We start from the raw sequence: 27,128 nt of genomic DNA, 5'->3' as shown, positions 1-27,128 counted from the left end.
CGCCAGGAAGGAGACTCACTGCGTACATGATAATTTGCTTTGCAAACTTCTTACCCTTATGAAATATTTACATTAACCAGTTTCATGTGAAGTACTTTACCCCGATTGGACTGGACACAGAACAGGGCTATGTTCGAATTTGAAAAAACATGCAAATTTGCTACTCTAACTGTGTGCAAAGTATGCAAATTCTCTGTATGGGATACCCAGATTATCTACTACCTTTACCAGATTGTGCAGTATAGAACAGTGCACACTGTGAGTGCAAGTAACTCTATCCCACAATGCAATGCACTCGACTTGAACTTTCATTCCCAGTGTGATGAATGAAGTGGAAGTAACACCAACTGCAATTTTAAATATCTTTATCACTTAAGTATGATAACACAAAAATGTATTAAAAGATACAAAATAACAATCTCAAGACACCACATGGAATTAATTTGATATTAATCACGGGAATTAATCACGATTAAATTCGAATACTCAATTTTAAAAAAAATCCTCGATTGCAATTTACCCGTGTCGAGTAACCGGCAAAATACCGGAAGGTGCTGATTCCATTGACGAGAATCCATGAACCGCATTATTAGACCATTTTCTAAGGCTGCACATGTATTAAAACCATTTTTAAAACATACTACAGCATAGATAATGCAATTAAGTGGTTTAATTATTTACATGCGTCTCAAGAGCGGCTCCGTTCACATCATTTACGTGCGTGGAGCGCGTCTTAAACTCCCTCTCTGCATATGCTGAGTTTGGATTGCTTAATAACGTTCATCTGGGAACGCAATGTGCGCCATTTCACCAGATTTGTAAGGTGAATTTTTAAACCCAAGAGAATACATCATGTTTCTAAATATGCAAACTGTTCAATGCGATTTCAAAATAAAAGTCTAAACCCTCGCTCTGAGATTGCATGTTTTTATGTCCACATTTTCTTATTAAAAAGAAAATGACAGTGGCTGTAGCATTTCTATTTTAAAGAAGTTGCCAAATATTAAAGATTTTAGTTAACATTTGAATTAAATATCGTTTGGCCAATATTAAACCAGGATTTGATCTACTGTAAAGTGTTCACCAGAATGTTGGCCCCCTTCTGCAGGCATTTGTTATAATACATAGCCTAATGCACATAAGTTGATTGTCTATATTATGTATGTTATATTATGTATTTTAACAGTGTTTTCTATAAAACTATAATATAATTACTTGATTTTGATATTTTATTTGAAACACTTATTATTGCCTCAATGTTATTATTTATTTATGTATTTAAGTAATGTTAAAGGCTATTGTTTGCTTAGGTCTGTTTTTATTACTACAAAAAAAAATCTGATAACTCGATTAATCGCCAAAATAATCGCCCGATTACTCAACTACCAAAATTAGTAAGGACAGCCCTAGAAACTACTTTGCAAAGTTACATGCAACTCTCTACAGGTCAATTCAGCACAAAATTTAGTGTGAAAAAGAGTGAGCACATACAGTACAACTCGTTCAGCCAGTAGCCGAATGGTGTAGTATCACCTCATGACTGGGATCTATTCCAGCTCAACAAAAGCTTTGAAACACACTGTGGACTTTAGGCAGTTTTCCAAAAGGGCTCTTATGTCATTATGCTGCCATCAAGATCAGATGGTTTGATTCGTTAACATAACACGGAAAAAGCAAGACCACCAGAAGGCTATCGCTATTCATTGTAAAGCACAACTTTTACATCTTCAAGTTGAATTACGCAAGAGCCATTCAGCCAGAACATGACTGATAATACACAAACCCAACGCTAACATCAGCAGGTTCACATGTAATAATACTAGCTATGTAAACAGTAACTGCATTAAGAAAATTGTCCACTTAACATTTGTGTTGTTCTATAAAACAGGGGTGTCCAAAGTTAGGCCCACGGGCATTAAAATATATTATGTGTCATGCCACAAATATTTTACAAATCATGCAGTTTCACAATGTCAACACAAGGTGACAGCACAGTAAACTGTGTGTGATAATTTGATGATTTATAAGCTGCCATTTCTGTTGCGTATGAGAAACCTTAAACGCACCAAAAGTGGGACAGCGCTACTTGTTGTATGTGTACTCATTAAGCCCACTTTCAACTCAAATAATATTTTATGCTGCTCATTATTTTAACCGATCCAGTGATTCGCTACTTCCCTGACATTTCTTAATGCATACCAAATTACCAATAATATTTGGCAATGTTGAGTTAGCCCCAAACATGTGCATGCTGTCTCAGGGGACCTCACACAAAGACATCCAAAAACTTTAGTTTCGGGACCCTTCAGAAATCAACATATTTTCCACATATTTAAATCTGCATATTCGTGATGTTTATCCCAAGGGCTTTTTTTTTTTTTTTTACCTTCATAAATGGATTTTTTTTTCTTAATCTTATTAAATGTACGCTTCATCTTTCATTTTAAATTCTTCAATTTGATCAATAAATTCAATTAGAATAATAAGACACTATAGGGCTGTTATCAATCAAATTAAATCAATTACACTGAAAAAACACAAATGCATTAAATAAGGTTATGAGATGGTTTGAAATATTTTTTAAATATAAAAATAAGAAATGTTGGAAATGATACTTTTAAACATGAAGAAACTAAACTGCTGGCAGGTGACGGCAGGTGACCGACTGTCTAAATGAGCGAGTCATGTTTGTTCAAACGGCTGATTCATTCAGAAGCAAGAGGCAGTTGTTTATGAATGGGTCACTGAATCTTTGACTCAACCTATTCGTTCAAAACGTTGAATCATTCAGTAATGAAACATGGTGTGCTGCTGTGAGATGTGCTATGGTCTTCTGCTGTGATCTTTGTTTGGAACTACTTTCACTGCTGAAACAGAACAAAAACAATCAATACTGCGTCTAAAATGTAAGTGACTTAATTTACCGCAGTATGTTAACCGAGTTTCTTTGTGCTGCGCTCATTTGTTTTGATTGCTCCTTGAGAGGCTGCGCAAGCCTCAACAGCGCAACTTTGTTACCGTCAGTACATTATACTTATTTACTTTCAGTCGCCACTAACAATAAATGAAATAAAATCAGAATCATTCTCGCATTTTTGGTGGTTCCCTAGTTTTTGTGGTTGTTGACTTTTATTCAGGCTACTTGTCAGGTTGGGCAAGTAAAATTCTCTTTCACTTGCCCCTTAAAAAAGAAATCCACTTGTCCAGACAAGTGTTAACGTCAAGCCCTGCATATACACACACACACATATATATATATTATATATGTGTGTGTGTGTGTGCGTGTGTATACACACACATCTATACATTATCTATCTATCTATCTATCTATCTAGAAGCTGCGAGTAAATATTTTCACTATTTCATGATTGTAAAGGCCTAAAAAAACACAATTAAAAAAAGACTGGTTTCCTGGTTATCCATGATTTAACATAAACGTCACGCTAAAATCAGAACACAGTTCAATTATAACAGGAAAGCTATGAGAAATGTCGTTAGTTCTTCACTGGTTTGTTTCATAGATCAGGCATCCGGGCAAGAAGCAACAGATCCCAATCTTCTCTCAAGTTAAACCCAGATGGAACTTTTAAGGAAGGACTACCTTTTTAGGGCCTAAAACACATTACGGAAGAAATTGTACACGCTATGATGCTCTAGGCACCTTTATTTGACACAGCTCAAGTGAGCACAGCGCTTAACAGAGAATGCATTCCCTTCCTATTCTCAGCCGGGCCACATTTAGACCCCCATACAATTTCTAAATAAGTCTATACGGCACTGGCAAAGGGGGCTGCAAAGCACAGAACCTTTTGAAGTGTATCTTGTTTGTAGAAATGGCCGTCAGCTCTCATCTATGATGACACAGCTACTTTTCCCCAATATAAGAGCGTAATTCCCGGATATACTCACCGGAGACACCGTTGTCCGCTGGTAAAGGGTCTGGGATTACTTGACTGGGTTTGTCCGCTCGACATTCCAACAAGAAGCATATGCATACAGTCCAGTACGTCACCAGTCTGCTGAGCTCCATAGTGGGAGAGCTGGTTTTAGATAAGAGAGAGAGAAATCTTGTCAACTCCAACACACCAAATCAACAATCCAACCCTGCATGTCAAGTCAAGTATTAACCTAACCCTGAGATAATATAGAGGAGAATGCTAGCAACTGGAACACACGGTTTACACAGTGTTGTCCAAAAATGACGCACTTTAGACCTTATTCACAGCAGCGCCATCGGGAATCAAGGCTGTGAGGGATAGACATAGGCTACATCTCTTCAGTGGGTTGTACTGCTTTTTACAGTGTTTCTGGATTGTTCTGCTGACGAAAACATATCTTTCAGAGAAATTTCAGTACACGAAAAAACCCAGAGAGCCATGAGCAGTGGAAAATTATAAGTGATCTAAGAGCTTTATACAGCTTTTTTACAGCGGATGCCACTGAAAACACAGCAAGTCTATCCCTCACAGCCTCTCTTTCATACCTGTCATACCGCTGCTCTGAATAAGGCCTGTACACGGAGTATGAATTCTCATTTATAAGGTTATTTTGTCATTCAAAGTTAGAGACTAAAAGCCTCTTCTCCTCCGCTATGTAAAGAAAGCTGTGACAGTTGAGCGCACACGTAGTTTTAAGTGCACTTTTCTGACTTTTCAGTGTGAACACACAACTTGCACTTTTGATTGATACTAAAAAGCAGCATAGAAAAGTGCATAAGTATGCAAATTGGGATGCACCTTATTCCTCTTCAATCACTAGTTATGACACTTATTCTGCACACGCTCAGTAGAGTTCTTTAGATACTGATAAAAGTCCCTATTTTTTATTGCTCAGTATTCAACTATGGTGCCTATAAATTTTTATCTCTATAATGTATAATAAAAGTATATTAATATATTGTAATATATTAATAATGTAGGCTGGCCCCACCTAAACTTTTGCTTTAAACACATTTCTGACAGGTAACAGAATTAGAACAATATAAAGGTGAAAACGGGTAAGAAAGAGTGTTGAAAGTATTAAATCAATGACGCAAGTCATTTGAGGCAATTAGTTGAGATACTTTGTTATAAGTCACTTTCTGTAACCTGAAAAGTGATATTGCCTTCAAATTATCACATTCTTCTGACCTACTGATCTTAATGTATAACTTAGGCTACATGCTGATTTAGTATTGCTCTTTTGGTTTAGGGTTAATTTGATCCACAGTAAAACAAAAACACAAATCAAAATAGACACCAAACAAAAAATTTATTATTATTGTATTCATGTTTTCATCTGGGGACTCCACAGACATAGGCTAAGGCATGCAATGCTTTTTCACAATGACATGTAATAAATGTCATCAAGTTACTCATCAACTCACCTGCCAACTAGTAAACACTTATAAGTTGAAACTATGTAAACCAACCCTTCCTTGACTATACTGTACATCTGAAAGGTCTGAATGTATAGCTTTATATGCACAATATTAAGGTTAGCATAAACCTAACACAATAATAATCTGAATAATTAACACATTAACCCATGTAGGCTAGTACATAGCCAGGTATGGGTTTAAATGGAAGCAGATCTGAACTAGTATGAGTTGCATTACCTACATTTGCTTAACAAAATCAGTCATAAATAGCTGATTCATAACCAACGGCACACTGTATTATCTTTATTTTCATGCGGCTGAATTGCGCAGCTGGCTTCGTAGCGGCACGAGGCCACTGACACCCACATTTCCCCCTTTATAAACACCCAAGTCAATTGCTGAAAAAAATATTTAATGTAAAACACAGGAAATCCATAATGTTAAAGCGTTTAAAATGAGCTGTGTTACCTCGGGTCCTCGTGCTAGACCGTCCTAGTGTTTGAGGTTCGTCTTCAGTTGCTCTCTCCTCCCATCAGACTCCATGGAGGCTTTGTATTGAAACACTCCAAAAACACACGACCACACGGTTCTGCACGGTTCCCCGTCCCGCCGGTGAGAGAATACGGCAGGTGGAGGGAGGTTTGCTCGTCCTCTGTCAGTGACAGAAGCAGAGAGAGGCCGAAAGAGCTGCGCTTCCTCTTCGTTTCAAGCCGGGCTCACGATCTGCGGCGCGGCGCATGCGCAGTCACTCACTCACTCCCTGCTAATCACACTCTGCCTGCCACCTCACTATCATAATCACACACACACACACACACGCTTATTTAATGGTGTCGACTTTACATTGACTTCTATTGTTTTTATATTATGTATTATATTATATGTAGCTAGTTATATTATAATGTAGTTCATTATATTTTGTATCTCCTGACCATGTAAACTTTGTTGTTTATTAAAGTTATTGTAGTTTTTCATTAAGTAGATATTTTTCATTATTTAGTATGTTTATTTAGCCATTTACCACAATCTACTGTGGAGGTTGTTACATATATTTGTTATTATATATATATATATATATATATATATATATATATATATATATATATATATATATATATATATATATATATATAAATTATTTTTATAGTTTTAATTATATAATGGTCTAATTTAGTTATAATATTTTAATATTTTTAATATGAGACTAGTCTGTATAACATTTTTATCAAATATTTGCACATGCATTATACATTTATTAGTATTATGATATTCAATTCACGTTTATTTGTATAGCGCTAATTTCAAAGCAGCTTTACAGAAAGTGCATGAGTCCACATTACAATTTAGAGTAATCTGTAACTGTCTTAGTTAAGTATTTCAGAAATGTAAATACAAAGTCACAGTTAGCTAAAACTTTATTAATTTAAACAATGTAATAATTTAATGCATATATAATGAGCTCATTGAAGTAATGAATACTTGTTTGTTAACAAATGATCATGACATTTAGAAAATATAGCGTTGGTGCAAGCTGATGATATAATGGTCTAATTTAGTTAATATTTTAATACTTTTAATATGAGACTATATAACTTATTTTTTTTATCAAAAATAGGCTACATTTATTAATATTAGGCATATTTGTTTTATTAATATCAAATATTTTTCTTTAAAAACTGCATGTGCTAACTTTTTATTTACTATTCTTCTAAGAGTTAATGCATTAAGAGACAATTTCATCCAAAGCAACTTACAAATTATGCATTTTATCAGTTGCTGCGTTCCCTGGGATTCAAACCATGACCTTGGTGTTGGTGTTCTGCTGTTTGTGCTAATAACTAAATCATAGAAAATCATTTGCTAACCTCATTATAACCTTCTTTTATGGGGGCTTGCATTTTTTACACTGATTTCTGCATAAAGTCAAGTCAAGTCGCCTTTATTTATTTAGCGCTTTATACAATACGGATTGTTGCAAAGTAGCTTGCAGGGTTAAACAGGGAAATAATGATTCAGTGATGCAAAGCAGCTCTAAAAAGACAATAGTGTCAACATTCAGATGAAGTCAGTTTAGAGTTGATTCAGTTTGTTTCAATAACTGTAATCTGCAGATTTCCCACAAACTCAGTACAGGGAAAAAAAAAAAAAAAAAAAAAAAAAATTCCACAGACACTAGCAGCCAAAAAAACTTCCATTTTGATTTCATGGGGACTTGTTAATCAAACAAGAAAAGAAAAAAGAGAAATTCACTAATTGCTCTTTAGCAGATTTAATATAATTAATCTATATTTATATTATACAGTGAAGACTATGTTTTACATCGAATTGCTTTCAGTTGATAAAGTTCTGTTTTTTAATATTTATTATTTATTTAAAAAAGCTCAAAGTTGTATAATCACCTCTATAGAGAGAGGGAATGGAATATTCCGGCCTCAAAAATCCTTCACTGTATAAATTGAATATAGGCCTATTACTAATAAATCTACTTGCAATGAGCGATTTTCTCTTTGTCTTTTCTTCTTTGATTAACGTTAAAGTACCCATGAAAGTACCCATTTTTTTGGCTTTTAGTATGAATATGTTAGCCTTATAAATTAGCTAGTGTGCCCCAAAACAGTGACAAAATTTGCATTTCGATGATATAAGCAATTGATGACATAACTGCACTTCAGTTTCTGATCAGATTTTCTGTGCAATCGCTATTATGAATGTAATAGATAATAGTTGAATACATTTTGATCCTCTGTATGTGTATGTTGTTATTGTTCTGTTATGCAATAAAATAAAATAAATTTTCTGTCCAATCAAATGCTCTCTAGAAAATGAAGCGTCACGCCCCCTACATACATAGACGCTGAAGCTGCGGCTGAAATTAGTCTCTTATTCACACATTTACTATTATCTACATGGTGAATGGCACATGGTGCACTATATAGGTGATAGGGGTTTCGCTTTTCAAGGCACTTCAGTGGCCCTTTAATAATCACCATATAACAATCTGCCTAGTCACTATCACTCTGCCTAATCATCAACAATAAATAGTCAATAATTACACAGCTTGAATACATTTTTCAGTAGTGCACAGAAGGACATATGGAAGCGGTCCTTTGACTGCTGCCAAAGAAATAAGTGCACTGACTGTTTGGTTGAACATCGACATCTGCTGTGATTGTGCTTTCCTGACACTTTTCTTTTTTCTACTCTCCTCTTTGTGTAAAGGGACTGCAGTGTGTTTGTGTCTGTAAAAAAGATTACACTGTCCCCTAGTGACCTTTTAATGACACTGCAAAATGTTATTCTAATGGGTGTTCACATTTTACAGTTTCAGTTTGACATCTCTCTCTCTCTCTCTCTCTCTCTCTCTCTCTCTCTCTCTATATATATATATATATATATATACTGTATACACTGTATATATATATGTGACCCTGGACCACAAAACCAGTCACATGTTGCACGGGTATATTTGTGGCAATAGCCAACAATACATTGTATGGGTCAAAATTATCGATTTTTCTTTTATGCCAAAAATCATTAAGATATTGAGTAAAGATCATGTTCCATGAAGATATTTTGTAAATTTTTGTAACAAAATACTGCTGCAATTGCAATTAGTTGTAACATTTCAAATTCAACGTTAGAATAACTAATAATGTGTTGTTTCAACTTAAAATATTTGTGTTGCCTTCAAATTGGATATTTGAGTTATCTCAACAAAAAAACACTACATTTTAAGTTGTATTTTTTTTTTTTTTTTTACAGTGTACAAGTGTCTTTTTTAAACACACCCCATTAATTTATGGCCTACATCATCTCTGAACTTCTCCACTGGCTCTTTGCCTTTTTGTGTCACTGACTTCCTCTCAGTGCACTAGGCTATACTCACTTCCTCCTATAGTCCCCGTGCCACTGTTTTTAGGGACAGTTTCATTCAGACTACTATAGACAGTTTACTGGACGCTCTGTTGGATGATGAACGGTGAGTTTTATTTCGTATTTGCCCTTGATGATCTGTCCCAAACTTACTGTCAACCTTCATTCTTAAGGGACCAGATTTAATCTCTGCTTTGAACATTTGATAAGTGATAAGAATGCAATGATGTCATTTGGAAACAGTTAGGTCTTTTTTGTTCTGCTATATTCAAATGGCGCTCAGTGCGGTTTTAAAATAGAGTTTTCTGACCGAATAATATTTATGTAATGGTATTTCACATTTTATATGTTTTAAATGCAATTAATAATAAAAGAAAACTTTAATGAAATCACACACATTACTTGTGCTACTATAAGCTACATTATGTGAAGCCTACAGTGTAGATACAGTAGCATTTGTATAAACAAACAGACATTATTTTATTTATTAGATAATAAATTACAATATAAGATCCGACGATATAAGATGACTGTGGCACATTGAAACACTTTGCAGTTTATTCTTAGACAGAGACTGTAAAGCGATGAGTCGATGACCACAGTTTCTTTCTATGTGGCATTCAGCGAATATCTTTGTGAATAGCTATTATGATTGCTATAAAGTGCCTCATACACTGACTCAAAGAATTCAGGCCTATACTGGTATATGGAGTGAATATCAAAAAAAAGTTGAACATGCATCTGGAAAACTTCCAATTTGACTAATTATGAAACAAATGCACTCCGACTCCCGGAATTTGCATTGCAGTCGATTTGATTTGAGCTAAGATTTTCACACTAACGCTTTCCAGTTGTGCAGTCTGAATCAAACGATAGGTGAATGGACTGTGGGCGGTCCGTGACCCCTACAACAGTGAGCAGTACAGTTTTAAGTTCGTCTAGTTTCTTTAAAAAAGGAACTGTCTTCTTGGCAGCAAAGTTATTTCAGACCCCTAAACCTGTTATATGATATATAGGCCTACTCTAAAAAATTACGGTAATTTTTACTGTAACAATGCGACAGTAAAAACCTGTTTCTGTACTATATACAGATAAAAACTGTAACCTTACATTTTGTGCAATTTTACAGTAAAATACTGTTAAATGTAAAAAAAAAAAAAAATACAAAATCATCTTATAATTTACAGTAAAAAGCCATAAACTGACATTCCAAGACCTCCCTTGATACCCATACAACATTACATTAAAATGTTCTTCATACTAGGAAAAAATGGTTCTTTTAAGAACTATTCAATGAAAAGTTATTTGGCAAGGCAAGGAAAGTTTATTTATATAGCACATTTCATACACTATGGCAATTCAAAGTGCTTTACAGAAAGGAATTAAAATAATCACAAAATAAAAGAAAGAAAAATTAAACAGTTAATTAATTAAAAGAGTAAAAAGATGATACATACATGCAAAACATCAGTGTGTCATATTTTTAACAACTCCCAGTTTTACTCTGAGATTTTCCCATGGTGATTACACTGTGTCTGTGACTAAGAAATCTATTGAATGTCTCCGATGGACCCGATTTTACCCTAAAATCAGACAGGAGGAGCTCTAGGACTGACTCACGGAGTAACCTCGGGTTCACTGCCTCATCAGTCCGCACCCCAAAAACCCATTTGTTCGGAAGCTCTAGGAATGGGATCCATCCAGTCCGAACCCCACAGAACCTCGAGTTTAATCACGTCAAACTCACTACTCAACCACTCCACTTTTGAGGAAACTAAAATGGTTACTCTGTGGTATTATACATTTTTTTCAAGCTAATGAGAATGCACATCTATGTTATGATGAATATTGCAAGATTATTACCTTACTGTACTGTTTCTGAAGAGGCTAACAGGCACCATTGTGAGATGAATTACTTCCCCATCAGCTCTGCGCAACTGTTCTTCTCAGAAAGATATAAATAAAGGTCATTGACAACAATGTAATGTTTTGTGGGTACTGGGTATTAAGGGAGGTCATTTGACCTCAAATGCACGTGATAATCTGACTCAAGCATAATTTACACAACCATGATGGTCTTCTAGCATGGGTATGACTGTTTTTTTCTATTACTGACGACTCAAGTTTGATATATTCACAGTTCTGTATGTTTTTTCAAATCCCGCATGGAACACAACATTGCAGTTTCTAAATTTCTATGACATAAAAAGTTTTTGAAATTTTCGAAATTTTGACATCCTAAATCATTATTATGACATGGAAAGTCAATAGTAAGACTGAAAAAGTCATAGTTATGACATTTAAAGATGAAATTATGAAAAACTGAGTCAAAATTATGACTTAAAAAGAGACATTCTGACTTAAAATATAATTATTATTACATAAAAGTCAAAATTATGACATACTAAATTGAGATTGTTGTGACATTAAAGGTGCAGTGTGCAATTTTTCTAAATCGTTGTTGAAACAGTGTTGGCATTTGAAATCAACCCAAACAAGCACACCCCTCCCTTCATTGCTCCACCCCCAAAATGCATGAACACGCAATGCAAGAGTGTCTCTTTAATCATAGCAGAAGTAAGAAAAAATATTCACAAAAAAAAGCAAAGATGATGAACAAACGACAAGGAAGTATAAAAAATTAACATACAGTACACATGAGTATAGTAAGCAATAGTTCATTGTAAGTCGCCAATGATACTCATGTATGGTAGCCTGGCAAGCCAGACCTACATCAAGATATTGGGTCTGGCAACTCACCATAGACACGGCTCAATCTGAGGGGCGGATAAACGGCTGTCTTTCAAACTCCCTCGGCACGCAATAGGACAGCGCTTCAACCAACCAGAGCGTTTTCCCAACAGCGGAGCTAGTTGATAGATTCAACTTTTGCCATATCTGGCCGGCAAAACTACGAACACATCTTCCTTTTTTTAAGAATGACTTAAGTGCCATTCTATGCTCTTTTCTCAAAGAAAAACTTAACTCCTAATTTATTTAACTGTAGACAAAGCTTCCATGCAGGATCTGGGTGCTTGTTGTGTGAAAAATCGATCGATAAACGGATATATGGCAAAGGAAGTGCATTTAAACTCGCTTGCGCGTGCACGCGAAGGTGAGTGCGATTTGTCCGGGGAGTCGGATTTCGGTACAACACCTGTAAAACTACGAACACATCTTCCTTTTTTAAGAATGACTTTCATGCCGTTCTTTGCTCTTTTCTCAAAGAAAAACTTAACTCCAAGTCCTCCAGAGTCGCAGCCAAAGCCGATTCGAAAGACTGTTCTCCAGCAGCCGCCATTCTTTGTTTTCAAGTAGCAGGGAACCGTCGCAACTCTGTCGTCATTATGTTAAGCCCGCCCCGCCTACTCTATACACGATGTGATTGGCCTGACCCAATTTAGGTTTTTGCAGCTAGACTGCCCTGGCTGCAAAATACATTTTGCTGCCGCTAGGGTGCGTCTAGATTTCTAGGCTACATGTATGGAGGAGAAACAATGAAACCCCGGTGTCCATTTTCAGGCCTTCCCGCTTGGATCTCTCCAGCTCTGGAAATCTTTTATAACACGGGTCCTAAAGCTTTTGATCATAACCCTTCTTTTTCCAGTGATATTCCTCTGACCTTTTTTCTTTTGTAATATCTCCTAGACATCTCTCTTTCTACAGTCTTTCTTCAAATCTCCCTCTTTCTCACTCTCTCTACTCCCGCATAATGAGTCGACACGCCCCCTGTTGCTGATTGGCTATTAGTGTGTTGTGGTACTCAGTCTGATCCACTTTCATAAGCGTTTTTCAAAAATAGTTTACTGCGCTTTTAAATCATAATTTCACCTTTTCTTTTTCTTTCTTTTTTTTTTACATAATGACTTAATGAGCCCTATTTTAACGATCTAAGCGCATAGTCTAAAGCGCAGGGCGCAAGTTCACTTAGGGCGTGTCCGAATCCACTTATGCTAGTTTAACGATGGGAAAAATGGCCTAAAAGGGTTGTCCCAATTCTCTTAATGAGTAATGAGTGTGTTTTGGGATTTACGTGCGTTAAACCAGTCTCATCTCCCATTCCCTTTAAATGCCAGTTGCGCTCATGCCATGGCAGATTCGCTATTTACATGACGGAATTTGATAGTGGAAAGACCGAACGCGTCTCCAGAGCACAAACGGAACTGCTCGTGTGCGAGGTAAAAGTGCGCAAGCAGACCATCTACGGGTAAACCATATCTTTATGTACACAATAATAATCTTTTACATTGTAATCCTTTTATTTTTAATATTTGGCATGTTTGTGTGCTGCTGTGCGTCCCTGTGTGTTTAATAAGCAGAGTGTACGCGCGTTGTGGACCCGCCTATAGGCACACATTACTAACATGCTCTTTAAATAACAGAAAAAAATTGCGCAGTCTGTTGCCTAAAAATAGCAATGCACCTGAACACACCTCGTTTTCACACCAGCACGCCCATGTGCGCACAAATGGGTGCAAATGCATTTGATATTTAAACAACGTGGCGCAGGACGTGAAAATGATAACTGCGTCGGGCTGAAGCTAGCAAAAACACTAGCATCGCACTTGGCGCTGCATTGTGCCGGGTATAAGATAGAGCCCAATATGTCATTATTTAGACCTTTTATCTCATAATCATGACTTTTTATGTCTTACCTTTTACTTTTAAATGTCGTAATAATGACTTTTAGAAGTAATCATTTAAACTTAGCGTGTTTTGACTTTGTCATAATTTCACCCAATCTCCTAACTTTGACTTTTTATAAGACTTTTTTATCTCATAATTATTACTGTTCATGTAAATATGTTGACTTTTTAAGTAATAATTTCCACTTAGTATGTCATAATTTTGACTTTTCCTTCAAAATATTGACGTTTTATGTTATGATTTTGAGTGTCATAATTTTGACTTTTTATGTCATAATTTAGATTTTTTAATGTTGTAATTATAACTTTTTAAGTAAGATTTTTGACTTTATATGTAAAAATTTCTCCTTTTTAATATGATTTAGTCTGCCATAGCTATGACTTGGCATGATATGTCATAATCATGACTTATGTCATAATTAAGATTTACTAAAGCATGATTTATGTGGGAGCTTCCAAATCAGAGAACGTTTGGAACAATGTGGCAAATGGTAAACTAGTCCTTGTGTGCATTTCAGTTATTGGAAGCTGAAGGCAGAACAACAATGCAGAACATCAAGTGTGTCGTGGTGGGAGACGGTGCCGTTGGGAAAACCTGCCTCCTGATTTCCTTCACCACCAACGCCTTTCCCAAAGAATACATTCCCACTGTATTTGACAACTACAGCGCACAGCTGGCGGTAGACTCTAAAGTCATCAGTCTGAACCTGTGGGATACCGCGGGACAGGAGGAATACGACCGTCTCCGGACCCTCTCTTACCCACAGACCAACGTCTTCGTCATCTGCTTTTGCGTCACCAGCCCCTCGTCCTACGAGAACGTCAAGCTAAAGTGGTACCCCGAGGTGTCAGAACACTGTCCTCACGTGCCCATCCTGCTGGTGGGGACTAAAAAAGATCTGAGAGATGATGCAGAGGTGCTGAAGAAGCTGAAAGAGAAGAACCTGTCCGCGGTGTCCCAGCAGCAGGGGGCGGCTCTGGCCAAACAAATCCAGGCCAGTAAATACATGGAGTGCTCAGCGCTCAACCAGGACGGGGTGAAGGAGGTGTTTACAGAAGCGGTTCGCGCCTTCCTCCACCCCAAGGCACAGGCCTCCAAGAAATCGTGCGTGCTGCTATAAAGCTGATGGGACCTAAACATATGTATATTGTTTCATGGGGTATTTGCTTTATAACATGTACTGTAAATGATAATCACACTTTCAAAATTAATATTGAAGAATATTAATATGAAAGTTAGGTTTCAAATAATAAAAAATACTATGCAAAATAATAAAATTAATAAGTACAGTATTTGGACACAGTCTGAGTGGAAAACCTATTGGAACAAGTTCAAGCATTGTTTCTTAATTATTTTTATTTTCCTTTTTTTTCAGATGTTAGTTTTATATTTTGTTTGGCCTACATAATGAACTTACCTTTTTTAAAATAAATTTGTTACAATAAATGTAAATATTTGATTCAGTGTTCAATGCAAAATGGATAATGTTGACCATTTGCTTTCAGTTTCAAATCGCTTTCTGTGTCTCTATCTTTAAAGGAGAAGTTCACTTTTAAAATGAAAATTCTGTCATCATATACTCACCCTCATGTTGTTTCAAAGCTGTATGAATTTCTTTCTTCTGCTGAACAGAAAGGAAGATATTTAGAAGAATATCAGTAACCAGACAGTTTTTGGGTCCCAATGACTTCCATAGTAGGAAAAAAATATACTATGGAAGTCATTGGGACCCAAAAACTGTCTGGTTACTGATATTCTTCTAAATATCTTCCTTTCTGTTCAGCAGAAGAAAGAAATTCATACAGCTTTGAAACAACATGAGGGTGAGTATATGATGACAGAATTTTCATTTTAAAAGTGAACTTCTCCTTTAAATGTTCCCTACTTCTTACTTATTTAAAGTCCCCCTGTGGTGAAAATCAAGCTTTTAAAGTTGTTAATATGTCTATTTGGTGTTTTTAATATGCTTAAGACTAACCATGTGCAAAGCAAAGACAGTCTCAAAAACGCAGTTTGAAATCGCTGGTGTTTCTGACGTCACAAACTACCTTATAACCAATCACGTCAATGCATGATCGTCAACGAGTGGATCTCTGAGCTGGTGCGAGTGAGTGGAGGCGGGGCTAATTTGCATATTCATAGAACCGCGTTTACTAAATGAGGTAAGGGTGTAGAGCTACATTCAAGCTATTTTAAGGCAATAATTTTTAAGGAAAAAAAAAAAAAAACGTTTAAATGTGTAATTTTGGTGATCAAAGATGAGTTTTAAGTGTTAAAATTACTGACTACAAGAGGACTTTAATTGTTTTTTCTTTGTTACTCAAAGGTAAAATAACCAACAAATGTAAGTTGCCAATGATTCAAACTATATTGATTAATCAGTTTGTGAATCAGTCCATTCATGATAAACAATCCAAATATTCTGGATCAAGAAAGCACAGCATGACATATATAAAGATCTTAGACTGTTCAGTCCAACAAAGCCTGCTTTTTATTTGGATGTTAATTTGCATATTTAATCTTGAGACTTGCTTGCAGTTGCAACCTCACTGCAGAATTTAGTGTTTAAATCATATAGGCCTATGTTGAAGTTAAACACATGAAAGACATTCTCTGTCACTTCAGATCAATTTCACATACACTGCCTCAATATTAAAGATTTTACATAAAATGCTGACTGTGGTACTTTTCGACACACATTAATAAAATGAGGAACCGTTTATGCAAACCTGTGCTTTATACACTTACCTCACGATTACAAAACATGAAACTCATTAGTTTCAGGTTCTTTTTTTCTTTTCTTTTTGCACGTTTGGGAGATGAGTTTCTGGCTGCTTATGAAGCGATTTTCATTCTTTCCATTTACTTTCTTTTGTGCTGATTTTCCATTCTCTTGTTAGTGAGAGCAGGAGAAACGAGAAATGTTCACTTCCCTCCTGTAAATCCTCAGCTATTTCAGGCACAGTTAGCAGCAGTTTCGATGTTGTTGTAAATGTCTGGAGAGACATCTTGACAGGAGAACGAAACGGCGAAAATAATGAAAATACAATTAAATGAAATCTCAGGGTTGCAGACCAGAAACTTTCTAGCTGTAAAAAATACAATAAAAAATAAAACAAACAAAGAAATAAAGAAATAAATTAAACAAATAAAACAAAATAAAATAAAACAACATAAAGAAAATGAAATGAAAGAAATAAAATTAAATAAAATTAAATCTTAGGTCAGATCAGAAACTTTCTAGCTGGAAAAATAATAATAAAAGAAAAAAGAAAGAATAAAATGAATAAAATAAAATAAATAAAACAATAAATTAAATGAAATAAAATCTTAGGTTTGCAGATCAGAAACAAGAACAACAACAAAAACTGTCAAGTCTCTCTCTCTCTCTCTCTGTGTGTGTGTGAGAGAGAGGAACAGCTCTGATCCTCCATATCTCAGAGTTACATGGTATTGCATTTGCCTCAGTGTGATTTGAAAGTAAAATGAACTAGACTCGTACGAGACTTCTACAGTTTTACTCTCAAGCCAACACTGCTCTTCATTCACTTAAATCCTGACCACAAGCCAGTGAATTTGACAGTGAAATTAGTGTTATGGCCCCCGGCAAACACAAAAAACACGCCTGTCTTTGTTTGGACATTGTGCTGTGACTTTTTTTTTTTTTTTTTGATTAATACAAATACGATTTCCAATTCGACCATTTACAAATAGCCTACATTTGTTCAAATATATCTGATCGGGTAAAATACGCTTCCTTCCTTCTAACGTAAACACGACACGATGATAAAAAAGCTTTAGTTTGTTGTGGTAATACAAGGTTCTCCAGTTTAAATATGAGCACATACTGCCATCCCGTGGATATATTTGGAAAAACACCTCATGCAGCCCAAACCTGCTTAAACTGCTTGATATAACAGCTTGTTTTATTCAAGTCTGGCCCTCACAAATCTACAATCAAAATAAACCGTAAAATTAGTGAGCTGTTGTGAGACCATCTCAAAAAAGTTAGAAATATTTTATTTATCTATAGTTAGGGTTCTGAAGCAATGGCTATTTTAGCTGAATAATAACAATATTGTCTTCTGCAGTATATATATATATATATATATATATATATATATATATATATATATATATATATATATATATTTGTATTTATATATATAACTCAATTTCAGCAAAAAGTGGGTATATACTTTATACTGTATACGGTATCAAACACAGAGATGCACAGAGCCTGGATTACACATGTGCTCTGTTTGGAGGATTAAACGGTTTAGCGTCTGTGTTTTATAGACTTTCATACAGCAGCTGTCCTCTGAAGTTGACAGGACTAGATCTTCAATGAATCAGATATCTATTCGCCTGTCATTTTATGGCCGATAGCCAATGAAGATGACTGTCAAGAATGTTCAATGTTTTGCCTTGTTTGTCTTCTGCTTGATGCTCACACCAGGTAATACATTCTTACATATCAATCTGTCGTTTTTTCTGTTGTCAGTTTCTGTTCACATCTGTTGTGGCATTTTTAGCCATTAGGTCTTAAATCTTCTTAAAATTATAAGCAAATTCATTTTTTAGTTCAAATAGGCGTCTATGTGTCTGATGTTTGGTCAAAAGGCTGATGCATCATTTTCCATTTACTGTATGTATTGCTTCCCGACACCTAATGATTTTTATATATCTATTTCTGTGTGTTTTTCAACTCATTGTCAGTCCAACATGATAATCCTTTCTGTAAATCTCTTTTAGAGCTTTATTGAAATGACAAAGCAGTTGCAAACATCTGGCAAAGTCCATATCTGTGTGTGTCTAATGTTCTCATGGTTTCACTAACTCTTTAAGGAATTTAACACTGCATTATAGTGAGAGACCATGTTATACAGTGGTGGTCAGAATTGATGGCACCCCTGATAAATATGATAAAAAATGGCTGTAAAAAATAAATCTGCGTTGTTTATCCTTTTGATCTTTCATTCAAAAAATTCACAAAAATCTAACCTTTCATTGAAGTAAAATAATTGAAAGTGGGGGGTAAATCACATTATAAAATAAATGGTTTTCTCCAAAACACGCTGGCCATAATTGTTGGCACCCTGTTATTAAATACTTTTTGCAACCTCCTTTTGCCAAGATAACAGCTCTGAGTTTTCTCCTAATAATGCCTGATGAGTTTGGAGAACACCTGACAAGAGATCAGAGACCATTCCTCCATACAGGATCTCTCCAGATCCTTCAGATTCACAAGTTCATGTTGGTGCTTCTCCTCTTCAGTTCAGCCCACTCATTTTCTATAGTGTTCAGTTTAGGGGACTGGGACGGTCATGGCAGAAGCTTAATTTTGTGCTCAGTTACCCATTTTTGTGTTGATTTTGATGTTTGTTTTAGACTGTTGTCCTGATGGAAGATCCAACCACGGCCCATTATAAGATTTCTAGCAGAGGCCGTCAGGTTTTGATTTTTTATCTGTTGGTATTTTCTAGAATCCATAATACCATGTATCTGAACAAGATGTCCAGGACCTCCAGCAAATAAATAGGCCCACAACATATAAGATTCAGCAGTATATTTAACCGTAGGCATGGGGGACTTTTTATCCCTGTTTGCACCAAACACATCTGGTGGGTTTGCTGCCAAAAAGCCCTTTTTTTGTTTCATCTGACCACAGAATCCGGTCCCTTTTGAAGATCCAGCCGTGTCTGACAACTGAATATGCTGGAGTTTGTTTTTGGAGGAGCGAGGAGGATTTTTCTTGAAACCCTCCCAAACAACATGTGGGGATGTAGGGGTTGTTTGATAATTTTTTTTAGGCTTTCTGACCCCCAAGACTCAACTAATCTCTGCAATTCTCCATCTGTGATCCTTGGAGAGTCTTTGGCCACTCAAACCATCCTCCTCACCGTCCATTAAGACAATATAGACACACGTCCTCTTCCTGGCAGATTCGTAACATCTTTAGTTGATTATGACTTCTTAATTTTTGCCCTGATGGTCAAAATAGGGATTTTCAATTCTTTAGCTATTTTCTTACAGCCACTTTCTGTTTTATGATGCTCAACAATCTTTTGCTACGCATCAGAACTGTATTCTGTGGTTTTACTCATTGTGATAGATGATTAAGGGAATTTGGCCTTTGTGTTTCCTCATATTTAAACTCCTGTGAAACAAGAAGTCATAGCTGGACAATTTCATGTTCCTAGTCACCCTGGTGTGCTTAAAAAGGTAAATATTAATGGGAAAATACTTCAGAGATATTTTTCTCATAAAAAATTCTAGGGGTGCCAATAATTGTGGCCGACGTGGAGAAAAACATTTATTTCATAATGTGATTTACCCCCCAATTTCAATTCTTTTACTTCAATGAAAGGTTAGATTTTTGTGAATTTTTTGAAGGAAAGATCAAAAGGATAAACAATGCAGATTTATTTTTTTACAACCATTTTTGTTCATATTTACCAGGGGTGCCATCAATTCTGACCACCACTGTATGCTTATGGGGCATGTTGTCACAGAGGGTCAAAGTGTGTTTCATGAACTATACACTTTTTTTCCCTGGCAAATAACGGCGTAAATATTCAATAGTATAGACCAACTGCTTAATGGCAGATTTACTCAATCTCTTCTGATGTTGTATAGTTTCAGATGGGTAATCTAGCGGGAGATCTCTTCGCTCCACTCCTCCTGATTAAGCCATCTGTCATGTGGACATGTGTTATCCGTCACACAACTGCTGTCATGTGGCTCTGATTTATTCCTGTTCAACAGTACAAAACCATGTCAAATATGTGATAAAACTGATTATAATTTGGTTTACCTTACAATTAATCGTTTTCTCTTCTCCTATAAGCATTCAACTGAATAAATGCACTGTAAACAAACTTGCTACATAACATTTAGACTCGATTTAGAATTATGCATGTATACAATTATATATATATATATATATATATATATATATATATATATATATATATATATATATATATATATATATATATATATATATATATATATATATATATATTCTGGACTAAATGTGATTTAAAATGTGATGCATTTACTCATTTACTCACTTGCACAAAAACACATTCAGTATTCTTCAAAATCAATAAAAACAGTCAGATGCAAACTCAGAATATTACACCTACCTGCAATAATTACATGTTAGATTACACAAATATACTTTATGTATAATCTAAAGAGAGTTGAACTTCTTTCTCCTAAATTTTATTTTTCTTCAATGCAGAATGGCAGCACAGCTGAAAGGTTTGTTTGAGCTGCGACCTCTACTGTACAGGCGTGAAATAGAAATATTTTGTTAATTAAAAACAAACAAGCAAGTCCAGCCCAGATGAGAAAAAAGTAAAGCAAACGTTACTTTTTTAGGGAATAACGCAATATTGTAATGCATTACTTTTAAAAATAACTTTTCCCAACACTGCTAAGGCTGCATTTATTTGACCATAAAATACAGTAAAAATAAATTATAAAAATAAGTAATATTGTAAAATATTTTTAAAATAACTGCTTTCTATTTTTATATATTTTAAAATGTACTTTATTCCTGTGATGATAAAGCTGTATTTTCAGCATTATTACTCCAGTCTTCAGTGTCACATGATCTTTCAGAAACATTTATTATCATCATTGTTGAAAACAGTTGTGCTGCTTAATATTCATCATTTTTTGATTAATCAAAAGAGTTCAAAATAGCAGCATTTCATATATATATATATATTTTTTTTTTTTTTTTTTAAATATATATCTTTAGTAACACATTATAAATGTTACGTTTGATCAATTTAATGCATCCTTGTTGAACAAATGTATTCAGCTTTGCCATCACATAAATTACATTTTAAAAATATATTTGAATAGTAGACAGTTCTTTTAAATTGTACCAATATTTCACAATATTACTGCTTTTACTGCATTTTTGATCAAATAAATGCAGCCTTACTGAGCATAAGAGATTTCTTTCAAAAAACATTTAAAAATCTTAATGATTCCTAACTTTTAACTGGTAGTATGTCATCACTGAATCTGTAAAAGAAATGTCTTTCTTTCATTCCAGTTTGCTGGAGTGCCAGTGGGATATACGCCCAGAAACTGCTCAGTGATTTATTTAGCAACTACACGAGTGCGCTGAGGCCAGTGGAGGACACAGAAGACATCCTTAATGTCACGCTTCAGATCACCCTCTCTCAAATCATTGACATGGTAATCTGCCCCATAAAACCACAGCCTGACAGAACATGAGGGCACTGTAGAGAACATGTAGCTGCAAACATAAGCGTCATGAATGCTGAGCAATAAGTTATTCAGCAAGGAAATAAAGGAATTATAATTTCCAAAATAATGCCAAAATACTGTATATTTGATATGATATTTGGAATTATGAATATATTGCAATATTTTTTTTTTAAGTTTAGTAGCCCATTTGTTGAGTTAGGGATGCCGAGTTTATTAAATCAACTAGTGAAGTGAAGATTTTAAATAACATCTATGCTGTATAGGATGCCTGCCATTGAATTTAGATTGTAAACTGGCCAAACAAAAGCTTTAGGGAATTTTATTTGCCCATAAATTGACTTTGAAACACATTATTCACTTATGATGTTTTATTTTCTCTAAGGCAAGAAATAGCATTTTGAATGATTTGTAATGTTTCACTGGACTAAAATCACTGCATGACTGATACGCTTCTGTTCCAGGACGAGCGTAACCAGATTCTGACGGCGTATTTGTGGATACGGCAGGTGTGGGTTGACAAGTATCTCACCTGGAATAAAGATAACTATGACGGACTTGATACCATCCGTATACCTGGTAGTTATGTATGGAGACCTGATATAGTCCTATATAACAAGTAGGTCGGATTGGTATCGGGTTTGAGGGTTTTTTTTACTCTTTCTTCTTTCTCCACATGGAGGCACAAGCTGAACACTTAATAAATGCATTTATGGTTAAGTGTTTAGGAAATCTTCTGTTTCTGTTTTTTATGGCTCTATGGTATATTGATAGGCAAATAATTTATTCCAAATTTGAAGAAAAAAAAAAAAAAATGGAGCAAACATTAATATTCAAGTATGATACAGCTGCTCCTGTAGTGAATTTGGAGCACCTCTAACTTGAATGTATTGGTCAATATTGCAGTATAGTCTTAGCCTTATAGACTACAGCACCATTTTTTCCAATGGTTGTTCTTTTTTGTGGCATCTATTTCAAAGATACTCACCCCTGAACAAACCGAAACAAGAACAGTTCACCCAAAAATGAATTAACTCACAAACAGACTCACATTTAACCATTGTTGACCATTTGACCATTGACCAGTTGACCATTTTCAATGAATCAATTAATTCTGGTCACCAAACTGGTCTGAATGATTCATTCATTAACCAAATCAGTTTGGTGAACAAAATCAACTGATTCATTGAAAATATCCAACTCGAAAGACGGATTTGTTCATAAACACTGCAACATTTTTTATTTCCACATGAATTTTCAGGAAATTCTTCACACAAAGCTAACATATGGCTTCAGGTGACTTAGCCTATAGTGCATGAGTTGTATGAACCGCTATTATGATGCTTTTGCATTCTTTGTAAAGCTTTAAATCTTAGCTATATTCATAGTAATTGTATGAAAGAGTTTATTTTGTTTTTCATGGAAGAGAGAAAGCCAAACAGGTCTGGAACAACAGGATGAATACATATTGACAGAAAGTTTCTTAAAGGTTAATGTGTTATAGAAAAAAAAAACATAAAACACAGAAAAAATTACTCTAATCTTGTGCCTTCAGATTCTTTCTTGACCACTTTTATTTGCCATTTTAGGGAAACCTAATGACTCTACAGTGGCTATAAAAACTCCACACACACCTGTTAAGACGGCAGATTTTTTGATGTAAAATTTAATCCAAGTAAATTCATAGATGTTCTTTGGAAATAACCATTAAAATCTGAAGATGAGTAGGATGTTTATTATTATTAATAATAAAAATAATTCTTCATGATAAGAACCTCAAACACAAATCTAAGTCAACAAAGGAGAATGAGAAGGTTTTAAAATGGCCCGTCTTAAATCCAATCCAAAATCAAATAATAAATAAGGACTTGGAAAAATTGACAAATTAAGATTGGAAGTTGTTGATATACTATTAAAAAAGAATGTATTAAAAGCAAAATATGTTTCAACGAAGTACTCGTGCACTTGTGCAACCAGGCTATATATATATATATATATATATATATATATATATATATTAGTTTTTCTCAGGGCCGGAGTGGGGCCACTTTTCAGCCCGGGAGTTTCAGGCCCAAGACCAGCCCACTTTTTCCATGGTGGAATTCCAAATTAGCACTTTTTCCAAATTGGATGAATGAAGTAACAGTTCAGCTCTTACTATTGTGTAGTTTGTAATGGTTCAACAAATAATGTAAAGGTTAAATAATAATTCACTTAGACTTTATAAGAAGCAATTGCGACTTTGTTTCACACAATTCTGACTTTATATTTCGCAATTCTGACTTTATAACACGCAATTGCGACTTTATATCACACAATTCTGACTATCTTGCAATTCTGACTTTAAAAGAAGCAATTGCAACTTTATTTCACGCAGTTCTGACTTTATATCTTGCAATTTCTGACTATAAGAAGCAATTGCGACTTTATTTCACACAATTCTGACTTTTTATGTCGCAATTCTGACTTTATAACACGCAATTGCGACTTTATGTCACACAATTCTGACTATCTCGCAATTCTGACTTTAAAAGAAGCAATTGCAACTTTATTTCACGCAGTTCTGACTTTATATCTTGCAATTTCTGACTATAAGAAGCAATTGCGACTTTATATCACGCAATTCTGACCATATCTCGCAATGCTGACTTTATAACACGCAATTGCAACTTTATTTCAGGCAATTCTGACTTTATAACACGCAATTGAGACTTTATTTCACGCAATTCTGACTTTATATCTCGCAATTCTGAGAAAGAATTCTGTAAAATCGCAATTGTGAGATAAAAAGTCGCAATTATCTTTTAAAATGTTTTATTCTGTGGCGGAAACAAGCTTCCATACCTCCTGGCCTCTTCCTCCCATCCATCCTCCCTGACGCGTACAGTTACGTTAGGCGCCGGCGGTGCCGCGGTAGCCCAATATGTACCTGAGAAAACGTTTTGGAAAAGACGGGCTATGGACCCAACCAACTCTATAGGAGGGGAGGGGAGAACTCCCTCACATGGTACAACCCATGCAGAGGCTGCGCGCTGCGGTGTCAGAATGCGGAACGTGTAATGTAGCCTAACTAACGTGACATTGAAATGTGGAAAAAAAAAAAAAAATTCCTCGACCGGCCCAAAAGTGAAGCGGCCCACCGGGATTTCTCCCGATTCTCCCGATTACCCACTCCGGGCCTGGTTTTTCTTTAAAAGTAGATTGTTATTAGAATTTTATTGGTTTTAATATTGCATTAAAAGTGGAAAAAGATCAGACATTTTTTACAGGGGTGTGTGGACATTATTAGGGCTTTTCAAACTGCGCTTAAACCCGGGTTATCCTCGTTCCAGCACCGCTTTTAGCCCTGAATGTTTCGCTTTTGCCGTGTGTTAATCCCGCATTGCGAATGCCAAACATGTCTAGTGTAAAAACGACATTGTTAGAATGTTACGGCCAGACAGCCAATCCTGTTCCTCATATTTATGTGCATTGGACCGTCATGCAAACACAGCGCGTTGTTTAGGCTAAACAGTTGTTTCAGCGGTTGAGTGGGAAAATGTTAAATGGTGACAGAAAGCGCTATAACCGGAGTGAAGAAGAAACCGTTTCATTCTTACCTTCATTCAGGATGAACTTGATAGTTAAGTCGGCGATGTAGAATATGAGGATGGAAATGTTAGATGTAAACGGGTCACGCGCTGCATTCATCCAGGGACACTGACTCTGCACATATGTAAATAAGAACGTTAACCCAGGGTTTAGGAAAGTGCAGTGTGAAACGTCAGTTTGTAAATACCCAGGATTAATTGTTAACCCTGGCTAAATTATGAGCAATGCGAACGGGAAGCAAGATAACCCAGGATTACTCAGGGTTTAGTATGACCCAGGCAGGGTTAACTATTTCAAGTGTGAAAAGCCCTTTTTTATAATGACCCCAATTACTTAACTGTTTACACCAGAGGTCTTCAATCCTGCTCCTGGAGGGCCACTGTCCTGCAGAGTTTAGTTCCAACCTGCTTCAGCACACATGCCTTTGAATATTCAAGCGATTCTGAAGAGCTTGATGAGCTGATTCAGGTGTGTTTGATTAGGGTTGGAACTAAACTTTGCAGGACAGTGGCCCTCCAGGAGCAGGATTGAAGACCTCTGGTTTACACTAATAGCATATTCTGTTTCTTGTAGCGCTGATGATCACTTCACCAGCACTATGGACACCAATGTGGTGATACGCCATGACGGCCAGATCATGTGGGATGCTCCAGCCATTACCAAAAGCTCCTGTAAAGTGGATGTCTCATTCTTCCCCTTTGACGCCCAGCAGTGCCGACTGACCTACGGGTCTTGGACTTACAATGGCAACCAGCTTGACATTTTGAACGCAATGGAGAGCGCGGATCTCGCCGACTTGGTCGACAATGTGGAATGGGAGGTGCTGGGAATGCCAGCCAAGAGAAGCGTCATTCTGTATGGGTGCTGTGCAGATCCTTATCCGGACGTGACATACACTCTGGAACTGAAGAGAAGAGCCTCGTTTTACGTCTTCAACTTGCTCATTCCCTGCGTGATGATCTCATTCTTGGCTCCGCTGGGCTTCTATCTGCCTGCAGACTCTGGGGAGAAAGTGTCACTGGGGGTTACTGTGATGCTGGCGCTCACCGTGTTTCAGCTGCTGGTGGCTGAGATCATGCCTCCCTCGGAGAATGTACCTCTTATAGGTGAATCACACCTGCTTGACAAGTTATAGTTATGGTTAGAGTTTGTGAAAATACAACGTTTGAATGCGAAATTAGTAAAAAAGGCAAAGCCAGTGTAAACGAGTATGGCTGTTCTGATGCAACAGTTCAAAGAGAGAGTGGGTTTGGGTGTGTGGGGTCCAAAGTGATTTTCTTAGCCCTTTTTCTCACTCTGGAAGTGTAAAGATCTTGCAAGGGGAACCAATAATCCTCTCAGACGTCCTGACTGTACAATGTAGTCTCTTGATGTCTATATTTGGTAGCTGAACCAAAACCGACAG

General features: G+C 35.9%; 3 protein-coding genes across 5 annotated transcripts in view; 2 read left to right on the top strand and 1 right to left on the bottom strand.

The window, feature by feature from the left end:
• stim1a (stromal interaction molecule 1a) overlaps positions 1–6,150 on the bottom strand; it is a 48,965-nt gene extending 42,815 nt beyond the window's left edge. Inside the window, exons 1-2 of one of the 3 annotated variants that reach the window (XM_079886361.1) lie at positions 5,828–6,150; positions 3,910–4,040 (exon numbers count right to left, since the gene is read on the bottom strand). In XM_079886361.1, the coding sequence (XP_079742487.1) occupies positions 3,910–4,030 (121 nt within the window). In that variant the 5' untranslated portion in view covers positions 4,031–4,040; positions 5,828–6,150. The remainder of the gene's footprint in view (positions 1–3,909; positions 4,041–5,827) is intronic. The other 2 variants (XM_079886362.1, XM_079886360.1) reach the window with 2 other exon arrangements.
• A 3,057-nt stretch (positions 6,151–9,207) lies between these two features.
• On the top strand, positions 9,208–15,798 carry rhoga (ras homolog family member Ga). The gene is made up of 2 exons (XM_079886399.1): positions 9,208–9,338; positions 14,397–15,798. Exon 2 carries the CDS (start codon positions 14,424–14,426, stop codon positions 14,997–14,999), a length of 576 nt encoding a protein of 191 aa, XP_079742525.1. The 5' UTR covers positions 9,208–9,338; positions 14,397–14,423; the 3' UTR covers positions 15,000–15,798.
• A 2,386-nt stretch (positions 15,799–18,184) lies between these two features.
• chrna10a (cholinergic receptor, nicotinic, alpha 10a) lies at positions 18,185–22,922 on the top strand. The gene is made up of 3 exons (XM_079886401.1): positions 18,185–18,338; positions 21,957–22,102; positions 22,597–22,922. Exons 1-3 carry the CDS (start codon positions 18,272–18,274, stop codon positions 22,753–22,755), a joined length of 372 nt encoding a protein of 123 aa, XP_079742527.1. The 5' UTR covers positions 18,185–18,271; the 3' UTR covers positions 22,756–22,922.
• Positions 22,923–27,128: the final 4,206 nt, after the last annotated feature.

This window comes from Squalius cephalus (genome assembly GCF_949319135.1).
Source record: "Squalius cephalus genome assembly, chromosome: 11".
NCBI lineage: Eukaryota > Metazoa > Chordata > Actinopteri > Cypriniformes > Leuciscidae > Squalius > Squalius cephalus.
This window is presented reverse-complemented; position numbering and strand designations above follow the sequence as displayed.